Below are 18,805 nucleotides of genomic sequence, written 5' to 3'. Positions count from 1 at the left end.
TCTTTCTTTCTTTCTTTCTTTCTTTCTTTCTTTCTTTCTTTCTTTCTCTTTCTTTCTCTCTCTCTTTCTTTCTTTCTTCTTGCTTTTCTCTTATTCCTTTCTTTCTTCTATTTTCTTTCCTTCTTTACTTTTTCTTTTTCCTCTCCTCTTTCTCTTACTTCTCATTTTGTTTGTTTGTTTGTTTGTTTGTTTTTTGAGACAGAGTCTTGCTGTCCCCCAGGCTACAATGCAGTGGCGTGATCTCGGCTCACTGCAACCTCTGCCTCCAGCGTTCAAGTGATTCTTCTGCCTCAGTCCCCTGAGTAGCTGGGACTACAGGCACCCACCACCATGCCTGGCTACTTTTTGTATTTTTCGTAGAGATGGGGGTTTCACCATGTTGGCCAGGCTGGTCTCGAACTCCTGACCTCAGGTGATCTGCCAGCCTCAGCCTCCTAAAGTGCTGGGATTACAAGCGTGAGTCACTGCACCCAGCCTATTCCTCCTTCTAAGTGTAGTTCTTAGAGGAATAAATCTTGAAACATCTACCTAAATTAATAAAGTGTATCTCTTTGAAATTGGAAGATCAGAGTTACTTTTTATTTTTAGAACACATTTCTTAGTGGAAATCTATTATTGTGTTCCATTGTGAAAAAACTTGGCCTCTGCTTTTAGTGCTGCAAGAGAATTAAAATATTTCCAAGTGAAACAATCATTTCTTTCTTCAGTACTTGTTATCTTGAAGTGTCTAGAGTCAGTAATCAGCTGAAATGTATGTGTGTGCATAGATATACATATTGAAATATCAAATTTTATTTTCATTTCTAAAAAAGTAAAAATATGTAAGTGATATTTTAGATTTAATCCATTCTAGGAAAAGCTTATGAAGAAATATCATTAGTTGCAATATAGAGTTGTTATAAATAAAATTTACCAGGTAAATAAAATAATAGAAGAAGACGAAACAGAAAATAGATGGAAGTTTGATGAATTTGTCGCCAAAGTTCTGGGAGAACCATGGAATAAGAAAGAATACTGATTCTAAATTCCTATGCCCAGCTTTGCGCACACGTGTGTGTGTGTGTCTTAATAACACTTAAGGTAAGAACTATTCTCTTAACAAATTATTAAGTGTGCAATCTGCTTGTTGACTACTTTGAATGCCAGATTTGCTAGAATTCACTATATAACCTCAGACAGGACACCTGAAACCCTTGATCCTCATTTCCTTTTCTCATAAATAAGATAGTTTCTTAGTTCCTAGTAACACAACAAAAGTGCACATAAAACCACTTCGTAAAGTTATATAAGTAAATTAACATTAACATTCAACAACATAATATGTTAAGATCAATCATTAATCAATGATTCATTGGAGTGTTTTGTTTTTAAAAAAACAAAGTGATGTATCCAAATAGTAGACTACAAGCTGAGAGCCATTTTTAGATTGAGTGAAAGATTAATATAGTTATATTAGGTTTCGACAAACTTTCCTTACTTTTGATATCTAAGAACATAGATGTTGACATTTACCAAGTTATTAGTTGCTCAGGCCTGAAGAGTTGCCTAAGACTGGGTTGCCTACAATTATTACCAATAGTTATGTGTGTTTAAATCAAGAAGTGTTATTGGCACTCATATTAGTAATGCTAAGCCTAGTCTGACTCTTAATATCCCTTGTGTGGTTCCAGACTATTTTTAGAATAAAATAAAGACACAAAATTACCTTTTATAAGAAAAATGTGAGTACAATGCCAAAGCCCATCAGATGAGCCATCAGGGATGTATTTCCCTATATTCCATCTACCTTCACATTTTATGGGAACTAAAAGCATAATCAATAATTTAACAAGCTAATGGACATATTTTTAAACACAATTGAACTATTCTGAAAAGCAGCATGCTGTCAGAGCCACAGAGGCAAAAAATGGAAACTGCCTGCTAATATTTAATGCCTATCTTGAAAAATACTGTGCTGCAGCATGAGCAAGCTGCCCTAAAACAGGATGCCTCTCTCCTTGCTCTACAAAGCCGTTGTTTCCTTCTGTGTTTGTGATTGTGCATTTTTTTCCTAGGAACCAAATATCTGACTATTCTGTAAATGATTTGACTTTTAAAGGCCCTGTAAGGCACAGGACTAAATACTCAAATATTCAATGTGTACTTTAACTAAAAATGTATGCTCTAAAAATGATTTTTAATTCTAATTTAAAAATGCTGTATAATATATTCTAGCTACTGATATTCGTGATCATACAGTTTACAATACCATTCTATTTGTCATACAAGTAGGAAAAGCAAAGAAACTCTTCTGGTCTTGGCAGTGAAAATATTCTAACTCAACTTGGAGAGTCATGCTTCATTTTGTGGATAAAATAAGGCCTTTCACTTTTATTTTGATCTTCCCTTTTTTCTTCTCTTCTTATATTTTGGATATTGGCAGCTTCATAAGACAAAAACAAAATGGTAAAAAAAGCAATTAATTGTATAATTTTTAATTAAACACTCAGGGGGATAACCAATTGCCTAATGTATTTACCATCATTCCATTTGTCCTATGACAGTGTGTTTACCCACAGTTAAGGATTATCCATAAAGTTCAATTATATTTACTCAATTTCCTGTCGTCAAGATTTATACATTATGATACATAAAACTTCCTTTTTCCTTGAACTCTAGACACATCATTAAACAGATTTATTCCATAGATAATATCTTCCCAAATTTCGAATATATGTATTGTATCTGACAATCAGATTAATGAAAAACTACTTATATTTCTAATGAATAGACTATGAAGCTGCCCATAAGCTTGCTTGTATATTTTTACAACAGATAAGAAAGTTTAGACTTGTTTTATGTTTGGTTATAATGAAGTTGAGAGCCTTGAGAGTTGAGGGAGAAACATAGGTAGAAGTGCCAACAACAAGATAAAGCCAGTCCAGAGTGCTTGATGACAGAAGCAATGGCACCCGGACCTCGGTGCCCTCTTGGAAAGCCTGCTGCAATTGGCCTACTGAAATTAGCACTTACTGAATATCTTATTCTCCAATGCGTCCATTGAACAAGATGTCCTTTCCTGTCCTTTTCACATGAAAGATAAAGCTCTGCTTGTTTGAATCAATGCGTATCTCTGAGCGGCAATATTTCAAGGTTCAGTAGGTTGTATATATAAACCATTTTTATCCATGTAGTACTGTCATACTTTCCCCAGATGATACTTTTGGGAGTACACTATTGAGAAGGATTATTTTTAGTATGCAATAAGAAAATAATAATCAAAATAAATATATAAAAAAACAAAATAAACAGTAAAAAATTGTAGCAACGTAAGTCTGTGAAAAATTATTTGCTACTATCTCATACCACATGTCTTTTGAATTCTCTTATTTATGCCTCCACAACATCCATTTTTAATTTGTCTTATACACCTACACTCTCTGAAATAGGTTTTATTGTGTTTGTTTAAAGAAGCCATTTGCCCAGAAATGCTAAAACTCTTAAAATGCTCTGTCTGCACAATAGGAGATTTTAGCAAGCCAGATATGCACAGTTAAGCTGTGCTTGCAGAATTGTTTTTCTTAAAGTGCAACCAATTGACCATATACCAGCACTAATTTGTTTCTAACCAGTAAGGCATGTGCACATGTTGTCCCATACAACAGTGATTGCAACCAATATGGACAGGGTGCTTGTTTTTATTCTCAGTAAAGGAAAATTTAAATGCAGCAGCATGCCTCAGCTTAGAACCACGTATCTCCAAACTCTGCTTTCTTTCAAAGACAGATTTTCCATTTGCCCTGCATTCAGTTTTACACTTTTTTTTTTTTTTTTTTTTTTTTTTTTTTTTTTTTTTTTTGTCATCAAACAAAGCTTATCCTCCTAAGAATGCTCTGGAAAAATGACTTAGAACCAGTCTGCTACAAAAATCTTTTAAAAGTCTATATTAATACCCCAACGAAATGATAATATACATCTGCTTATGATATAAAAATACTCTTTATGATACTCTCAAAGTAACATTCTGATTTATAATTTGTCAGACTTTAGACTCTCACAGGTGCCTTACAATTCCTTCTTAAAATAACAATGCTAAGAGGGCAGGTGGTAGATTTCTAGGACATTATTATATTTCTTCAGGCATTTAGCCGGCAGCCTGGTTTTCATACTATTTTCAGTCCTGGGAAACCATAATTATCCTGAAGCATGCTACTTACACTGCCTTATTTCTTAATTACAACAGTGACATGAGATAAATGCATACTTATTGGGATCAAATGCATATTATTTTGTGGTGATTATTAAGAAGTTCTCATGACAACAGTGGCAATTATATGGTCATCAACTACTGATACCATACTATGCTACAGAAACTCTGTAACTAAGTCCTGCCAAGAGGGAACTTTCTATTTGAGATAAAAGTGAGAGATTGGCCAATTTGACATTGGACAGTGTTATGTTTATATAATTTATCTAGGTAGAAATTTAAGTTAAACTCCTAAATATTAGTTGATACAATGATTTTACTTGATCTTCATATGGAATCATTTAAAAGTTTTAAATGTTTTAAATTTTACTTGAGATTCCATATGAATGTCAATTAAAATCATCGTCAACTAATATTTAGAGGTTTAACTTAAATGTAAAGGGATTAAGATGTTTAACTTAAGGGGTTTAACTTAAATTTCTACCTAGATAAATTAAATAAATATTTTTTTAAAATATCTATTGTCTTTTTTGATGTTTCAAATAAAATATTTGAATATATTCCAAGGATAAAAAATGGACTAGAAATATGATAGCAGTGATATTGTCTTCAAAGATAAATTTGCAGTCTATTAGTAATATTCTTCTCAGGTGCTATAATTCATTGTCTTAAAAGATTTCATTTAAGGTTTCCAAAATATTTTTTTTTCATTTCAATGTAAAAGAAAAACAAAAACTTTAAGCTGCCAAGATAATACTTACATAGTTTTCTACGACCTTCTATAAAAATATGTTCTTTGTCTTGCTTTTTTGTTGTTGTTGAAAAGGGCAAAAGGAAAAAATGATGGATGTCAAACTCAATCTATATACGTGTTTTGGCGAAAGTTTCAGTTACATGTCAGAATTGGGAATCTGGCTGCCTGGGTTTAAATTCCTACTCTGCCACTGACTAGATGTAGAACTTGAACAAGTTGCTTAACTGCTCTGTGCTTCATTTTCTTCATCTGTAAAAGGAGACAATAGCAGTAGTTACCTGTAACAGCGTTGAGAGGATTTAATTATTTCATATATGTAAAGGGCTTAGAATCCTGCTTAGTACATAGTAAGAAAGCATTATATGCATTTTAGCTATGATTTTATGTAAGTTAGGGACATTAAAACCACATTCTCTTCTCTACCTTCAACCATGATGAGGTGTGACTTTGATCATTTTAACAGGTTTCCTTCAGATATTTTTTTCAGAATTCTAGTATGACACATAATAGAGAATGTGTTTTCTACAGTAAAAAGGTCATTCAAACAATGAACTGATATCTATCAGATTGGTCAGTGTAATATTGACCAGTGACATATATGCCTGTGTTGTGCCCTGAGTTCTGAGACCCCCCTCAAAGACGACCACCAGAAACCGAAGTCAAAGCCAAGCGGCCAGGATCACTTTATTGCAGGTTCGAACCCGGACCTCTCTCCGTACAGGCGTAGTCAGGAGGGCGAGAGAGGTCTCGAGCACAGCTCATGTCTACTTTTTATAGTAAGGCACAAACAGGTTACAGAAGATTAGGGCATTTTTGCAGTTACAAGATTGGGATTGGTTGACATTTTGAAGTTTGAACATTCGGCAGTTTCTGGTTGGCTCCCGCCCTTTTTTAAACTACAAACGTCTACGGTTTTTTTTTTTTTTTTTAGACAAACTGCTTGCTTAACCATGGGTGGGAGGGGGGTGGTTTCGATTGAGCAAGCAGGGGGTACGTGACTGGGGGCTGCAAGCACCGGTAAGCAGAACAGAACAGAACAGAACAGGACAGGGACTTTCACAACGCTTGTCCATACAATGTCTGGAATCTATAGATAACATAACCGGTTAGGTCAGGGGTCGATCTTTAACTAGGCTCAGGGCCCCGCCCGGGCTGTCTGCCTGTGGATTTCATTTCTGCCTTTTAGTCTTTTCACCTTTGTTTAAATGATTCCATATGAATCTCAAGTAAGACCATTTTTTCAACTAACATTTAGGTGTCTTTAACCTATAGAGGGGTTTTACTTACAGGGCCTTGCCAGAGTAGATTTTCTAAATTCTGGTACAAAATAATGCTTCTATTATTTTTTAGTTAAAAGACCTCCTCTTTAGACATTTACAATTATCCAGTGACATATTAGATCATGGGAACAGAAGGTCTGCATATAGTCTTTATTGCATGGCTAATATCTAACCAGGTGTCAATAAAATTAACATTGGAATAGTTCTGCAAACCCATTTTATTTCCAAATAACCACACCAAGAAACATAAACCCTTAAAAAAGTGTCAGCGAGTTTTCATACAAAATATTAGCCATGAGACACTTGACGTTTTTCTGTATTATTTTTCTGTTCAGCTTCAGATGTTACATTTGTTCTAATATTATTATTTATAACCTTATTTTAGCCTTGCATTTCTAATAAAGTTAATAAATTATTTCATTATAATATTTGGGTTGTTATAAAACATTTACAATACAGATCAATACAGTAAATAGTAAAATGAATTTTTAAGATAATTAAATTTGAAAATATTATGAGATTGAGGAACAAGTACAAAATTATGCTTGTCACAAAGTAATGAACTCTCTTTTTTATGAGTTGCATAAACAATCTCTGCAATTTAAATCAGAATTTTGCAATTTCTCTTTTATTTAGTATTTTTTAAAATCCCTGCTGCAATGCCTAATAAACTAAATATTAGATTATGTTTGTAACAACATTTGAATTTTTGGTTACTCTTTCAATACCAATTAATCTAATTTCACTTTTTCTTTGTCTATGATACACAAAAGAACAACACTGAAATGCCATGACATTTTTAGGGTTAATATTGGGGTATGAAAGTTGTAAGAGGATTAATGAATGGGGAAGAGTTTCTGGCTAAATGCAATCAGTTTCTGTGCAAACATTTACAGTCTCTACTGCAATAAAATTCGTTTAATAAGACCACAAAGAAACACGTTTTCTTGAGTCTGATTCTATTTCAACCTGTACACATATCTACACCAGAAAAGTTCTGGAAAATTTGTTTAATTTTAGAACTGGTCTAATATTGACTCTTCACTGGTCTGAAAGTTACAAGATTGAAGTTTGATGGTATTTGTTCCACAATAAGCAAAACTGATATGCAAAGTAACACTATACTTCTGAAGAACAGTGAGGAAATGACAGTCTCAATTTCAATTTTAATTTTAAAAGTAAGTTTAAGTGTTATTTTGTGATTAAAATTAAATGTTTGGCTTTCCACTTAAAAAGATCATTGTAATTCTTGTGAAATTCCAAGGTGAGGCGAAGTGCTGCCTGGGGCTTGTACTGCTACTTTTGACCTTAAGCATATGATATTTTTGTGGTCATTTTTATTTATCTTTCAGATCAGCATTTTCATGACCCATTTATCAAACTATGGAAATGACCGCCTAGGGTTGTATACCTTTGTGAACTTGGCCAACTTTGTGCAGAGCTGGACCAACCTGAAATTGCAAACTCTGCCTCCAGTGCAGCTGGCCCACAAGTATTTTGAGCTCTTCCCTGAGCAGAAAGATCCTCTATGGCAGGTAACATTTAACATTCTCTCCTGGGGTGGAAGGAAAGAAACTAGCAATTTGTGAGTGTATAATTTGTGTTAAGAACTCTGCTGGACATATTAAAACTGGAATTTAACTCAAAATCCTCTTTTATACAATAGTTGTATTCAATTTTTGCTTATTTTATAAATTGCATTTTTTGCTTGTTTTTCTGGGTTTTTGTTTGGTTGGTTTAAAATTTTTGCTTTGAAGATGTTGTTTTATTGTTGGTGTCTTCTCCAAGCTAATCATTTTAACTTGCATGCAGTGTGAGCACTAACTAGCAGTAAAATGGTTAGACAGTAGATATCTAGAGAAATAAAAACCTAGAGCCACTGGAATCTAAGACTTATAATTAGACTTTGATATGTATATGTACAACGCTGTGTATATAAGAAAGGAAAAGCAATTTTTACCTTGTATCCATATAGAGTTAATCTCTCAAGCCTATCTTCTCTTTTCTTTAAATGTAACAAATATTCCACTAACAGTAGAACTACTGAAAAAGAGAATTGTCAGTGTTAGGATTGTTTTTACTAATAATTCTAATTCATATGGGGCCACTTAGCCTGGATGCATCAAATGTAAACTATCTGCTTCTTGGCAGTTATCTAGGACAATGTTGCCTCCCATTTTCTTGCCTCTTTATGCATCAGATTACATCGACCCACAAAATCAATAGGCTGGCTGCAGAGAGCAGATCAGATAGTCCCCTGGCAAGCAGTCGGTTGAGAAAGCAGCATCACCATTAATGAGAAATTACTGTGAAACAGACTTTTTGTCATCCTCTTTCCCTCTCTTCAAGACTATTTGTTTCTTTTTGTTTCATAAATCATATTACATGCCACTCTCTGTCTACACTGTCAGAAATGCATCCAACACATGTTCATCGTCCATCTGTTATGTGTAAGGTAAGGCTAGATGTTCTAGGGCATGCAAAGAACAAAATACATTTTTTCTCAAAGCCAGTGGAGAGATTTCTCATTATTCACCATCATATGTTTCAAATGTGTTTTAAAACTGACTGCTATCATATGTCATAGTATATTCTGATAATTTATTAAGCAGCTTTTTACCATTTGTGTTTACATTGAACTACACATTCTATTTACCATTCCGATAAGTTACTTGACCATCTACCATTTGATATGCAATTTAGAAAGATAGATAAATAGATAGAAGCATAATTATTATGAGGATATATCCACACACAAAATAGAATTGTATAAAGACAAAACATGGGTCTCACAAATGGTGGTTATTCAAAAGATCTCACACACTTTTATAAAATTGATAAATTATTGATAGTAAATCAATTCTTTTGTCACAAATGTTTATATAAAATATATCTATAATATTTATGGTACAGTAATAGTAAAAATCAGACAAATTAACAAAGATTTTAGACAGCTTACATAGAAAGAATCCTTCAATGGCCTCCAGCTCCATCTCTACTCTTCCTCTATATTTAGAAAAAGGAAAAAGTTTTTTTTAAATGATGAACTGAATTTCTTGATATTGTTTGAACTTTTTAAGATAATTGTATTTATTAATATGTTTGGATATCAGTGACACTTTTCTTAAAAAATAAATATAATCAAAGCTATGCCAGCTCCAATATGATTTGGAAAACATGATGATTCTAAGTATTGATTGAAGGTTTGTTAAATATGGAATACAGTGCTGGTAGATGAGGGGTGTAAATGGAAATTAGAAATTAAAGTATGGGATTATTCTTTCAGAAATCATATCATTCTTGGAAGATATAAGAAATATATATTTATATATAATTTGCCAGTGCTGATCATTTTAATTTCACATGATATCATAGGGGTAAGTTCCTAGGAAGTTCATCATAACAGAGAGAATAATTCAGAAAAGATAACGTAGAGTTTACAAATTTTCATCATTGCTGTCATTTATATACGTTTAAGAATTTTCATATACATTATCAAAATATAGTTTTCTGTAAGAGTGCTTAAATGATACATGAGCAAATGTTTTCCCACTGAAAGACTCCCTTTGCTATTATGTGAATTATATTATTTATATGGTTACTTTTCACTGAAACTTTAAAGTTGCAAACATTTTTGTTAACTAAAAATCATATATTCTCAAATATAATATATTCTCAAATATATTTAAGAAGAAAAACAAGGAATAGAAAATAGAGTAGTTAAGTTAAAGAAAGAATTATTCATATACATGAGATTTTGAGAACAGTTGACTTACTGCAGCAAATCCGATGAACTTCGCCAAACACATCATGTCCAAAAATCTTCAAGCTGTGAAGTAACAATAAAGTGTATAATACTGAGTTTGTTTCCCTGGTGGTTATCTCTTCTTTTCATATTCATATCTGTAATAGGCCATTTTAAAATAGGCATTGTCACCCTTTTCTCTATAAAATATGAACTTAGTTTTATTTTACTTAGCATTAATTGGTAGGTTTTTTTTATGGCCCATTCATCACAATGCTAGAGAGTTAGAATAGATAAATATGGTCTGTTTCTGTTATTGTTACAAAGTGTCAAAATAAAACATTAAATTACTTTTTTGTATTTACCAGTGTGACTTCTTATTCAGTATATTTCATGTTTAAAACTAAGGCAACCATTATCTTTCTTTAGATTTTTCAATTCACACATTCTTGTTACCACAAATAAAAGAAAAAGTGAAAAATGATAATATTCACATCTATTTAATTTCCTTTGGTTCCTCGTGTAAATTTTCATTAGCACCAACTACTGTATATGTGAAGCTGCTTTGTCACCTAATTAAAAACTGCAATATGAATATCTGTCAATGGGTAGCCTGATAAGTATGGCACAAAATGCATTTGTGCTCATCTCTCACTGAAAGTTGATTCTTGCAAAGGTGATTAACATGGGAATGTGTACTGAGGACACATGAAATGCAATCCCCAGACTGTATCTTTGTCAGTTTAGTCCTTAGTGTGTAAGACTCTTAAAATTGTACTCACTGGTGTCTATTAATTCATGTCCTTTATTATTTTGGTAGAATAATCACTATTATTTTGGTGAAAGAATACGATTTCTTTCTTTTTTGTTTTTTGTTTTTTATTTATTTATTTTTTGCTTTTTGTTTTTTTCCTATAATTCTCATTATAGGAACCAAAACCACAATATGGAGGAAGTTAGAAGGTCAGATTCTTACACATGAACTAATCGATGCTTTTAAGCTCTCAAACTGTCAGGTTAGCTCAGTTTCAGTCTTCACTCAGTCACTCCAGAGTCTCACTATCAACAAACATGCCAAACATGATGTGGAGTCCTGCTTTTCTGTGTGACCAGGAGAATGCTCAAAGAGCTGAAGTTTCCCTCTTCATGCCAATGTCTCCAGGGTTAAAGAAGTGGGAAAGTAAATCACAGAGCACTAATCTTAGGTGGTTAATCGCTTTGCTGATTCTAGCTGTCAAGACATCCAGCTCCAGCTTAGAAATGATGAAATCTGAATAGCTGTGACATAAACAAATCTTAAGATCTAGTGGCATACACACTATAGGTTCTATTAGTATGTGTCTGTTGAAGAAATGAAGGAATGCTGACACAGAGAATTAAAGACTGTGACAGCAGAATAAGAAATTAGGGACATCTAGTTCAACCTATTCATTGTAGAGAGAAAATGGATGACACACAGTGAAGTGAAATGCCTTGTTCTAAGTCACATGGCTTATTAGGAACCAGTCAGGACCAAAGCCTAGGCTTTCTTACTCCTCCTCCAGGGTAATTTCAACCAAAAGATAGTGGTTTTACAATTGAAAAAGCAAATATACTATTATCATCAACTCTCTATGTAGAATGAAATGTCAGGGATAGCTCCTTACTTTAGAAGGAGCTGACAGTTATTCAACCTATGCTTTTGAAGTACCTACATAATCAAAAGAAAGTTCTTGCCTTCATGGAACTTATAAGCTACAATAACTGCTTGTTATGTGAACAAAATAGTGTTACAAATTTGTCTCCATATTTATTTCTCTTTTTACCACCCTATAACTTATTTATAATTATATTACTGCACTTACCACACAGTATTTCAGACACTTATGCCTGTCGTATATCTGTTCCTGCAAACCTTGAAGAATGAGACGTTGTTGGTTCATATTTGCGCCCTGGAACCTAGCATAGTACAATAGCCACTGTCTTCAAAATATCATTAAAGAATAACCAAAAGCAGAGGGCTGTGTGTACAAAGAACAATAAAAGTGGCACATCTGTTTCTCAGATAGTAAGTAGTGATGTAATGATAAGTAACCTATAGAAGCAGGTACAAGTCAGTGGAGGAAGCTTTGAATGCTGCCAGTGTAATTTGAATTTGGTAGGCAATTAGGTACAACAAGCTCTAGGCTCTGAAGTTGAGAGTGAAGTGACTTAAAAAAAATGTTGGTCAATAAAGATTACCCCAGAAGCCATTTCTCAGGACAGGGAAGAATAGGGAGGTGCTGAAGATAGGACAATAATCTACCTATGAGAAAGGGAAGCCCAGAAGAGCTTCATGGTTATGAAAAGCAAGACCTTCGAAGTAGGAGTGAGTGAGACTGAGAATAACGAAAGAGTGATCTGAGACTAATTATCCCCATTGCTGAGGAATAGGAGTTCTGTAATAGCACTTTTCACTTTAATTCATTCATATTTTAGTCTTTTCAGTGAAATTAAGTCAGTATAGTTTTTATCACTTCACAGATGAGAGAGGACAGATTTCATTATTATCTTAAATATTTTTTCTAATCAAAATTTAAATTTATATTTTGCCATGTTATCTTTTTCTTCCTAACTTAGCAATAGTAAGTTCTATACCTTTCAGGAATATCTCCTCCACCAAAGATGGCAATAATTTCTCATGATTTTGATTCTTTAATTTATACTGAAGCCACATTTTGATTGTATGAGGCTGTCAGACATTCTGACATCCAAAAATGATGACTTAAGTCTTGGATTGTTTTCCCTGGTAATCAATTGCAAACATGTTCTTGTCAAGTATCAAATTCCCCACACAAACCACTTATTAAGGTTTGGGCATAACAAAATTACTTGCAGATAGCTCCCTTAAAAATATAATAAAGTGACAATACTTTCTAAATTAAAATCATCATAAAATATATTTGAGCATTTAATCCAAGTATAATAATGAAAAAAGAAATTGAATTTTTTGTTTGTGCCTTACAGAAACATTTGATAAGTTCAATGTCATATATGAGTGAATAGTACTATATTAGAACAACTGATTCATAAGTGTTTAAAAATATAGTTCATTTTATTGAGTTGGCTTTCTTTTCCCTGCCTGGATATTCATTAAAACACAAATAATAACATAAGGGACTACGTTCAAAAGTACACAGTCATTAGTTTAAAGATAGAGATGGCCAGGTGCAGTGGCTCACTCCTGTAATCCCAGCATTTTGGGAGACCGAGGCAGGCAGATCACAAAGTCAGGAGTTCGAGACTAGCCTGGCCAATATGGTCAAATTCTGTGTCTACTAAAACTACAAAAATTAGCCAGGCCTGGTAGCATGTGCCTGCGGTCCCAGCTACTTGGGAGGCTGAGGCAGGAGAATCACTTGAATCCGGGAGGTGGAGGTTGCAGTGAGCCAAGATCACGCCACTGCACTCCAGCCTGGGTGATGGAGTGAGACTCCTTCCCAAAAGGAAAAGAAGAAAAAAAAAAAAAAAGATAGAACTACAGAAAGTAAACATGCCACCTTCCCTTGGGGTCAATTTTACTATGAGACTACTTCATGGAAAAATACCAGTAGTATTAACTTACTTAAATAAACATGAGTATAATATGGTGAAGAATAGATAGACATTTAGGATAAATTGGAAACACTTTGTGTCTAAAGCAGCACTCTTGAAGCTGTCACTCTAGACAGACACAGAACCACAGTCTCCTTTCCATCCAATCCTACCCCCAGAGGTTAGCATTATAAACCTCTGTAATTCAGGGTACTTGGTAGAAAAGTTTGAGAAATCAGTCTATGAAGTGCTACAGGAGTTCTGTAACGAGTGCGTTTATTATGGATCAGTGCACTCACACGAGGAATGCTTTCCCAAGAAGTGAGGGACTGCATGGATTTTACATGGAGAACAAGGAGAGTTCAAGCCTTCATAAAGATGTCTCTCAGTTTTTCCATGAAGATTTGTCGATTGGAGCACTGAGAATAAGCACCCTTAATCTATTAAACTTCCTCATCAGTGTACATGGATTATGTTAGGCTTAAATGATATTGAAAGACAAAAGTTGAAAGTCACCACCCTGTACAATACAACTTGGAAAAGGCATTTTACAGACATACACAGGGCAAGACTCAATAACCAGAAAAAATTTAGAAACAACACAGCCCAATTGGAAAGGAAAAACAGGTTTTATTATTATTATTATTATTATTATTATTATTATTATTATTATTTACATTTTATCCCTGGATTTAATACAGGATTCCATACAGTTACAGATGAACACATTTGAATCTACTTACGTAATCTTGATGTTTGCTGCACATGTATGAAATTAACAGTTTGTTCCCTTCATCAAAGGCATTGAACATTTAATGTACCAAAAATACATTAAATGTTATACTCATGGAATTTAGCTGCTAAGCATTGTAAAGAACTGCTGACATTTCTGTTAAATTAAGAGAATTTTTTTTTTATTATACTTTAAGTTCTAGGGTACATGTGCATAACGTGCAGGTTTGTTAAATATGTATACTTGTGCCATGTTGGTGTGCTGCACCCGTCAACTCGTCAGCACCCATCAATTCGTTTAAGATGCCTTTTATAGCATTCTTCTTTAAACAGTCGGGAATAGCAAAAGGGAAATGAAAAGCAAACCAATGGCCTCTGAAATGTTTGTAATTAGTAAAATAATTCTTCTATCATGAGCACTGGGCATTTTTAAAGTTTCATATATTAAGGTCTAGAAATGCCCTAGTTCTCTAGAATAGGCACATGACCTGGATGGGATAATCAATCTTGAATTGATAATTTCATGATGTCCTTGCCAGTGAAGGATGTGGAGAATAGTGAGCAAAGCAAATTTTTAGTAGCAAAAAGGCAATATAGACTTTGAGTAACTAGATGTAAGAACAAAAGTTATTTTAATGTATTCTATAAAAATGTGGAATTATAATAAGGTAAATGGTATGACATTCTTTCAATCCATGTTCTTTTTAGCTTGATTGCAAATTTGCAGTTTTTACTTATTTGGAGGGAAATATCCAAGGGTGCTTCTGCCCTGGTAAGGAACATAATTTCATCAGATTTTACTGCCCTTTCTAAGTCATGTTCATTGCTTCAGGAAATCTTCTGCCTACTTGTTTATGTTTACTTAAATGTAAATTTGCCTTATATATTCTACATACAAAAACCACGTGCATCGCCTGTACCTGTGTGACAGCTGAGTTACATGCATTTTCACTGGACTGGCACTGTAACCATAGACTACCTAAAGCAATTTTAACTGAATTTCTTTTTTGAAGTTTAAATATGTCTACAGTGCTAGATACTTAAACCAGTAAATATCTATTGCAGTTTCAGTTATACAGGGAACAATCAGATTGCAGAATGAAAAGGGAAATAATTGCTTTCTAATTTTCTGACTTAAAACAATAGAAATAGAGCAAAGTAAGAAAGCGCAATTAAATGCTTAGCTTTTTTGGGAGAAGATCCTTTACCCTTCATAATCATTGTCAAAAACTTCACATGCACATGTGTGCGTGCATACACACACATAATTTAATTGCAGAGACAATGCCAGATTTGGATTCTAAATCTGAAACTACCTTGCTGTGTGACCTTCAGCAGGGTCTAAATAAAACCCCTTGCATCTCAGCTTTCTCAGCTATCAAGAAGGGATAATAAAATCTGTCTTGCCAGGTTGCTTTGAAGATTAGAAATAATCTACGTCAATCAAATGCCTGGAATATAGAAGGTAATCAATAAAAGTTAGACATTATATTTGCTGGTATTCAGATTTTCATACAGTATAAGAAAAGTCATACTAGGAAAAGTCTGAACAAACATTTCCAGAAAATAGAAAATACAAACATCCGTTAATAAAATTTTGATTAACAGACAAAAGGAAAAATATGCCAGGAGAAGAGGTGAAAACAGAAATGGGCATCTGGAAATCCCTAAAATAGCATAATATAGAAAGAGTGTAGTTACAAAGAAAGACAATCTGCCTAGATTGAGGAACACACCGATAGGAAAACCTGAAGTAATGTAAATTAAGTTGTTAGTAATAAAAATATTTGGAACAGCATGTATTGTAACAGCTTAGCATCCCAACTTTCTGGGAAAGTATAAATAGATATTAACTAGTGTCATCCTCTTCCCCCAAAAAACATGCTTATCCATATTCTCTCTGTGTGTTGGAGACAACAACTCTTTTCAAGTCTTACGTTAAATCTGCTTATTTCTGTGAACATTTTATTTCACCTGTTTTGCAAGCAGAAATCAGAATGCCAAAGACATGTGCACTGCAATAAAGAAGATAAGTGGCCGAGTTGAACATATAGAACCGAGAAAGATCTCACAAATAAGACTTTGCTAACAAAGACTTACCTTTGCTAAGCATAAAGAAATCTTCATTTGAGCAAATAAAGTGAACACCTACTCTGAGATTTGCTCTGCTGGGTTATATGTGGGGAAATTCAGGAAGTATAGGTTGAGAACCGCCTTCCTATTGCTTTGTATCTAAAAATGCAGTTCAGAAATGAAGTTCTTTATAAATCAAGTAGTTATATAACAATATGAGAGAAATAATGTTTAAATTCTAAAGTGATGGTGCACTCACTAACTGGCTTCTGGGACTGCCATGAAAGAAAGTACTGGGGATTATGTATGGTTTGTTGTAGGAGTTTTAGATGCTAAATGTCTATACAGTTAACATTATGTTTGTTTTCAAACATACATCAAAATTAGTCTATGCCGATTGCTAAATGTTTACTGTGCCTGTCCTAAGTCAGTCATTCTACAAACATTCATTCAGCATTTCTTAAGTATTGGGTTGTAGCAATAAAGAAGACAGAGGCCTCACCTTCAGAGAACTTACATTCTAGTTGAGATAGAATTATTATAAACTATAACTATACTTATATATATAAAGTTATTACAAACATATACACAAAGAAAATAATTTTAGCTACTGACATATAACAAAGAAAATATGACAGGAAACTCAGAAAGAGACAAGAGTGGGAAGAAGCTTTGACTATCATCATCAGGGAACGCCACTTTCATGAGTTGATATTTGTGTTGAGATCTGAATGGTAAGCGGTACTGAAACTATTGGCTTTATGAGTTGCAGGAACCAGGCAGCAAGTATACACAAAAGTGTGTTAAATTAGAATTATATAATGGTCTTCGGGTCATCTAGTAGGGCAACCTATATCCTCAAGTCGGCTAAGGATACTCCAAGCTATTTCTCTACAAAGTAACTCACAGATGCCAGAAGTCTAGTGATCTGACTGTGTCAGGTAAAACTTATCCTGTGGACAGACAGCCACACATAGTGCTGGTACATTCTGATAACGGACCAAGAAGTCTGCTCTCAAGATGAACACCTCTAGCAAAGCAATCCATCAGTGAGATTTACTCTTTCTCTTGCTCCAATTGCCTAACTAATCTTACCTAAATAATCCGGACAAAAAGTAAAGAAGGGCAAATGTGGAATCAAATAATAATTACTCTTATATAAAGCATTATTTAACCATTTTCAATAACATATAATACTGTCAACAACCACATGAGATAAATATTATCAATCATTATGTTATAAATAAGGAACTGAGATCCAGAGAATTTAGGAAAATTGCTTAATGCACAGGCAGTCTCCCTCATGAACTCAAGCTCTTAATGACTGCACTATGCTACCCCTCTAAAATAAATAAGGAAGGTTTATGGTAGATATTAGCTTAAGCTAGAAATGTAGGCAAAGTTTTGGGGAAAAATATGAGCATCACATGGAGAAATAATTCATTGATTAGGGTACAAACATGAGAATTTCAACAGTAGTGAATACAGTATAACTGAAGCATTAAGTTGATGTTGGCAATTATTAACCCAGAATAGTGCTACTCAAAATGTGGTCCATGAATAGCCTGTTTGAATTATGTTGTTGCTGATTCACCATGAGACAAGGAGCTGGTGCCAGAGTAGAAATCAACTATATCACTAAGCACACAAGTTGCTTTCCTTGAAATTTTGTTTTTATCTTGTAACAGAATGTTCTTTTTGAAACAAGCAGTGCATTGATTCACATTCTTGCACAAGCTCCTTATCTTCTCATAGACAAGTACTTTGAAACACAATGAGCTAGAGTATAGGTGACGTTGCTGCAATTATGCCATTCAAAATACATTGGCTAAATAAGATGAAAATGTATTTCTCACTCATGTAACCGTCCAGAAGTAAGCAGGTGGTCTAGGAGCTGCAGACTGTTCCACTCCACGTGATCACCCAGGGCCTCAGACTGATAGGCTCTTCAATATGGCTTCCACTTGAAGTCAAGTTACGTGCTACAATCTAGCCATTTTTACTGCTGGTGGTAAGTTGGAAGGGAGAAATCCAGGGAGTGTGGCTTTATCTTTGAGGGTACTTCATATCACTTTGGCTCACTTTCCGTTGGACTGAAATTAATATGAAGAAAGCTAATGAGCAGAGATGAATAAATGGCGTAGAATGGACAGGCCAGACAACTTGAAGGAGCAAGCTAGGAAAATTAAGATAGGAAGTTCTAAGAAAGAGTGTGACATATACTCTCTTAACTGGGAATGTGTATAATAAGCTAAATAGGGGATGTTTCATTGTCGACTGAAGAAATGAAGAATAGATAGTTCAACCTTCTGATCCATGGTGAAAAATATGGTCAGTTGCACTAAAACTACACCATATGGAGTATATGAGATGGAACACTGAATAAAAAGATGGCAGAAAATGGAGATACCAGTTAAAACAAAATTTCAGTTATGTAAATTAAATAAAGAATGTCAATTTTACTGGCTTGTAATTAATTCCTT

General features: G+C 33.9%; 1 protein-coding gene across 1 annotated transcript in view; it reads left to right on the top strand.

Moving 5' to 3' along the window:
- LOC111547876 (bifunctional heparan sulfate N-deacetylase/N-sulfotransferase 4) overlaps positions 1-18,805 on the top strand; it is a 293,814-nt gene that overhangs the window by 243,670 nt on the left and 31,339 nt on the right. Inside the window, exon 8 of the mRNA XM_026455011.1 lies at positions 7,573-7,755. Coding sequence (XP_026310796.1) covers positions 7,573-7,755 — 183 coding nt within the window. The remainder of the gene's footprint in view (positions 1-7,572; positions 7,756-18,805) is intronic.

This window comes from Piliocolobus tephrosceles, chromosome 3 (assembly GCF_002776525.5).
Source record: "Piliocolobus tephrosceles isolate RC106 chromosome 3, ASM277652v3, whole genome shotgun sequence".
Lineage (NCBI taxonomy): Eukaryota > Metazoa > Chordata > Mammalia > Primates > Cercopithecidae > Piliocolobus > Piliocolobus tephrosceles.
Note: the sequence above shows the minus strand (reverse complement) of the source record. Positions and strands in the feature narration are given on the sequence as shown.